Below are 6,083 nucleotides of genomic sequence, written 5' to 3' on the forward strand. Positions count from 1 at the left end.
GAAGCCGCTGAAAAGGCCACAATCCCAAATGATTTTACATTGCTTAAGCTTAAGAAGTATATTTGGAAGAGTGATCAGTCATTCTTCATCATTGGTTATCTCTCATCCATGATCCATTCGAAGTTAGGAACTGTAACTTTACTCCAGATCTTTCCATGATATCTCGATGATGTTGCCCTCAGATGGTACTTGATAAACAATGTGGCTCAATTTAAAATAGTAGATAACTTAGTTGAGGAATTCATATGTAGATTTAGCATGCACTAGAGCTTAGAAAACACAAAACAGGACTTGAAATATGTTAAGCAAGGCGAACACGAGAATTTCACCATGTATGCCACTAGATGTATCGACATTGCGTCAAGCATCGATTATCTCCATACTGAGCAAAAGCAAGTGGACGTGATCATCGAAAACCTCAACCCAAAGTATAGTGTACAATTGGCTATTAACAACTCTAGAGAGATTCGATCTCTCTTTTAGTTTTACGAGATTCGATATGAAGGTAATCCACGAGACTTAGCAAAGTAATCGACTAAAAATATTTTTCTAAAAGTGCACTAGTCGAGCTTACAATTTTCGTTTCTCATCCCAGTCGGAATTCGAGAGAATGGTAATACATGGTGGGGTCAATCAATTTCGAATCGCACAAACAATTCTATTAAAATATATATTTGTATAAAGTAACAAATGTTAGAATTATCCTGATTAGATCCTAATTTAATGTGTGAGAAATTAAAATCTGAATGCGGCGGAAGCGTACCTTAATTAATCGCATTAATAGTGAATCTTCTCTTTCTTTAAACTTTGCATGGATTGAATGATTCTTTCCTTAAACTTTCCTTATATGGAATGGTTCTTCCATTTGATGAGTAAGTCAATGGATTTCTCTATCTGTTGATGGGGACGCAAAGGAGAATCGAAGTTACTTCAAATGGGGACCATTACCGTTACATATAACCAACAATAAGTTAGTTATTATAGTTTGACAATTTCTAATTTAGCCCCTTCATAAAATTAGAAATGTCACTTAGGTATCCTCACTTTATATTCATGATAAATACACCCATAAGCCATAAACTTAATTTCACATTAGATCACATTATTTTGGCTTATATTAAATATGACATATGTACAATTATTTATTATACAAGTGACCCTAAAAATTCCAACAACAAAATCACATGAAGTGAAAATTTGTGTACCAAAAAAAGTATGTTTAACAAGGTCCCTATTGGCCTATATAATTATTTTATATATTAAAATATATAAATTTTTCAATTGGAGGATTTATTTCTTTATTAATAGAGCAACCTAATAAGTAAGGGGCAACACAAAGAAACTCATGTCTTTGTGCTGAGTGCAAATCAAGAGCATATATATCTTCAATGGGTTGTCTTGTCTCTCCACACAACATCTATCATGCTACTGAGAAGTTGTGGATAAGCTGCACACCACGACTTTCATCGCAAATAAAAGTTTCAACGAGCCGACTTAGACTCAGCTGCAGCAATGTGGTGAGACGGTGTGCTAACTATGGTCCAACCATTTGGGAATATGAATACATACAGTCCCTTAAAAGCATCTATGTGGTAACCTATTAATTAAGAGAACACATATATTCTTTTCATGTCTTGTTTATTTATTTTATTTTATGTGAGTTCATCATGCATATATATAGTAATGGATTGGAATATACATGTTATAGGGAGAGGGCTGTGAGAATAAGAAGTCAAAGTTGAAAGAAGGGGTGAAAACAATGATGCTAGCAAAGCTGGAGACCCCATTACAGAAATTGTAGCTCATTGATGCAATCAAGAGACTTGGAGTGTCTTATCACTTTGAGGAAGAAATAAAGACTTGTTTGGATAACATATACAATAATACAGATTGGTTAAACGAAGATGTTGTGAATTTAAATGGTGCATCTATCAGATTCAGGCTCTTTAGAGAACATGATTTTTATGTTTCTTCAGGTAAGTATCAACATACTCTTTTTAATATAAATTGTATATATTTAGTATTCATCATATTTGTCATTTAGGATATATAGAATGATGACCAAATAACAATTTAGATGATGGAAATTATCCCATATAAAGACAGAAACGTGAACCCACCAACAATAATTGCTTAGGAACCAGCTCATTTCAGACAAAAATACGTCTTTTATTAGTCCTATATTTGTTTGATTTTGAGATTATGTAATATCTTTTTGTTTTTATCTAATTGGTCATATAACTTATTTTATAATTGTTATAATAATCAGAATATATTTTTTAATATAAGAATATTAATTGATTTTTATTTTATTTTTTAGTTTCATAAAATTTAATATACTAATTTGCAAATATTTATTTCATTTATTAAAAGTTAATATTTTTAATATTATATTTGTCTAACATATTTAATCAAAATTATATATCTACATAATATTTATTTTATAATATATGTGGATTTCAATCTTAATGATAATGACAATAACAATATTTTAGAAAAAAAATATATATACATTTCAATATGACAAATAGTATTGTTTTTTTTTCTTTTGTTATGTGTACGTATATTAAATAAAAATTACTTTAAATGTTTAATTTAAAAAAATATATATATATATATATATATATATATATATATATATATATATATATATATATATATATATATATATATATATATATATATATATATATATATATATATATATATATATATATATGAATATGAGAAATGATTGGGAAAAGGGAGGAAATGAGGAAAGGAATGATGTGGCGCAATTGTAATTTGATTAGTAAAAAAATAACAAAATTTCTTTCTCTTCACTCTCTCACCTTTTATCCTTTTTCCAACCAGTGATGTAGTGACACATCATTCCCTCCCCCATTTCCTTCCTCAAATTCTCTCCCCTATCACTCCATTCTCTCTATATATTAAAAAAATATTTTGAAACTCCTTATATCTCATAATTACAATATTAATAAATATAAACAAAATCATATTCAGAAATTACTTCTCAATTTCTCAACATACCTAATTCAGCTCCAACTCTAGACTACTTAGGTTCATCTATTTATTTTATTTTAAAAACGCGGTTAGCTCATTGGCAGAGCACAAAACTCATATATATATATATATATATATATATATATATGTAAAGTCATAAATTAGAGCTTTTATAACCCGGTTTCTTAAAAGTTGTAAAGTCAACCATCCTGGATATCCATTATCAATGGTGTACTTAATCGTAGCCCAACTCACCATATGGGGGTTTCATGACTGACAAATTTAACCTATTTGGGACTTGAAGCAAGGAGAACATGTAAGTGGAAAGAGGGGTCAAAGAGTTCTTGATTACTTGTAACCTTTCGGTTTTAAACAAGACTTTCCTATTCCATTTTGTTTTAATTCTAAACTAAAACAAAAGGCCTCTCAGAATGAAAACAAGAGAAATAATATTAATATACATTTTGATCTATCTCAAGATATGATCATTAAAGAGGGTAATGAATATCTTAAGTCTTATTTTATTTCGGAATCATTTATAAGGCACGAATTTATTCTAATCATTACTAGTACCAAACTTCTCATGACAGTTAAAAGTGTATTGAGTGGACTAACTATGTCATCTTTGGCAAATGTTTTTGACAAATTTATAGACAAAAATGGGAATTTTCAGAAGTCATTGTCTAATGATACTATGGGGTTGTTGTCCTTGTATGAGGCCTCGTTTCTCGCCGTTGAGGAAGAGAGTATATTGGATGAGGCAAGAGACTTTTCTACAAAAACACTTAGAAGAAAACTTGAAGAAAATAAAGAATCCATATTTGGTGATGCTCGTTAATCACGCTCTCGAGGTTCTTCTCCATTGGGCGATGCAAAGATTCGAGGCAAGATGGTTCATAGATGCATATGGAAAGAAAGAAGATGTGAATCTAACTCTCCTCAATTTTGCTAAGTTGGATTTCAACATGGTGCAAGCTATACATCAAGAAGACCTTAAACATGTTTCGAGGTGGTTAAGAGTCCTTATAATCTTATTTAACCAATTGAGTTAGTGACCTTCTCATCCACGCATCATAGACAATGAAATCCTAGCATATGTCATTCATTATTCATATTATTTTATGTCAAAATTCATAAGCACTTCTTTCCAATGTTAAAACTCATCAATTAAATACATGTATATTGTAGATGGTGGGAGAACTTGGGATGGGGCAAAAAAATGCCCTTCCTTAGGGACCGATTGGTGGAATGTTACTTATGGTCCTTGGCAGAGGTGTACGATCCAAGACCTGAATCTCAATACTAAAGAAGGATGTCCATAAGGGTGAACCAACTTGCCACATCCATTGATGATATTTATGATGTCTATGGCACTTTGGATGAACTTGAGCTGTTAACATATGCATTTTTCAGGTTAAATTTTTGTCCTCAATTTTATTCTTAGATATATTAGTTATTTTTGAATAAGTGAGATTTGTTTTCATTCATCTATAGTAAACGCGAAAATCGCATAAACGTGTCATAAGTTAATAAAAATATGATAAAAGTGAAAATTATTAATTAAGAGGGAAAGAAAAACACTCAACACTCAAGATCAAAGGAGTTGAGACAACTTGAAATTTTGCACACTTGTAGGTATGTGCTAACTTAGCTAATTGTTGTTTTGATAGACAAATATTATTTCAATTTAAGAAGTCATATTCAATATTATTACTATAGTAACATAATCATTATATGACCTAATGAAATATTATCTATTTGAAAACTTGGTTCTCTAAGTTATTTATGGGTTACTATAATTGGAAGGTGGGACGTGAATCTTGTCGAAACCCTACCAGACTATATGAAAATATGTTTCCTTGGCAATGTCAATTCTGTCAATGAATTAGGCTACGAGGCTCTTAAGTGTTTTGGAGTCAATGCCCTTCGTTATCTCATCAAAGCGGTACATTCCTTTCTTCCCAACTTCTACAATTAAGGTTGTTATTCATGTTTTTGGATTCATAATTGCAATTGGACATCAATGAAATGGTTTCATTTTTTAAAAAGAAAAGTGCAATTGGACATAATATTTTTGTATACTCAATAGATTAATTAAATGACATAGCTCATTATATTTGTGTACATATATTTCTTCTTATTTTGTATTAAATGCCATGGACGGATTTATGTGGGTGTTATATGAAAGAAGCCAGGTGGTTTTATGGAGGGTATGTGCCTTCTCTTGTTGAGTACTTAAACCATGCATGGATGTCTGGTGCAACTCCTATGATGGTTGTTCATGGATATTTTCTTTGTATTTCTACTTCTAATCTGATCACTAAGGAGGGTTTGGAAGCAGTTAAAAACTATCATGATATCATCAAATGGCCTTGTATGGTCTCTCGCCTGGTAAATGATTTGGGAACTTCAAAGGCAAGTCACTCTACATTAATATAAATGAATAGTTTATGAATGTATTGCAATATATAATAAAGTTGAAGCTGGTATCAAACAATGATATCTAAGTGTTCAAATTAATATATATTTCTTTGATTATTTTATGATTTTAATTTTTGGTTTGTAGAATGAATTGAAACGAGAAGATATTCTCAAATCGGTGCAAATTTATATGCATGAAACTGGTGCATCAAAAGAATCAACTCAACAATATATTAAAGTGCTCGTTATAGAGGCATGGAAGAAGATAAACACAACTCGTGTAAGGCCTGATTGCCCTTTTTGGGAAGAAGTACGTGGGTATAACAACAAACATTGCGAGAGCAGCTCATTACATATATCAATATGGAGATGGACATGGACATGGACATAATGTTAAAGGGAAAAACAAGGATCGTATCACCATGCTCCTCATCGAGCCAATTCCGATTTCCTTTGATTGATGTGAATTATCCAAATTTATATATGAGAGATTGTAATTTAATAAAATATGTGTCGATTGATGTTGATGTATTCAACTATGTAAGTTGTTATAAAATAGAGTTCTATATTACTATTTATAAGTGCATATGCAATAATAATAAATAATAAATAATAAATAAAAATATAAAAATAACATAAAATATACGTGAAATTTAAGA

At 30.5% G+C, this 6,083-nt stretch overlaps 1 protein-coding gene across 1 annotated transcript; it reads left to right on the forward strand.

The window, feature by feature from the left end:
• The first annotated feature begins 5,154 nt into the window (after window positions 1-5,154).
• On the forward strand, window positions 5,155-5,815 carry LOC124943356 (terpineol synthase, chloroplastic-like). The gene is made up of 2 exons (XM_047483871.1): window positions 5,155-5,418; window positions 5,570-5,815. The coding sequence occupies exons 1-2, from the start codon at window positions 5,155-5,157 to the stop codon at window positions 5,813-5,815; spliced, it is 510 nt and encodes a 169-aa protein (XP_047339827.1).
• The last annotated feature ends 268 nt before the right edge of the window (window positions 5,816-6,083 follow it).

The sequence above is a fragment of the Impatiens glandulifera genome, chromosome 6 (assembly GCF_907164915.1).
Source record: "Impatiens glandulifera chromosome 6, dImpGla2.1, whole genome shotgun sequence".
Lineage (NCBI taxonomy): Eukaryota > Viridiplantae > Streptophyta > Magnoliopsida > Ericales > Balsaminaceae > Impatiens > Impatiens glandulifera.

What these genes read in the sequence shown, in the direction of transcription:
- LOC124943356 (XM_047483871.1), top strand. Translation starts at nt 5,155, where the DNA reads ATGCCATGGACGGATTTATGTGGGTGTTATATGAAAGAAGCCAGGTGG. An exon ending in ATGATTTGGGAACTTCAAAG is followed by an intron (nt 5,419 to 5,569) that starts GCAAGTCACTCT and finishes TTTGGTTTGTAG; the next exon opens with AATGAATTGAAACGAGAAGA.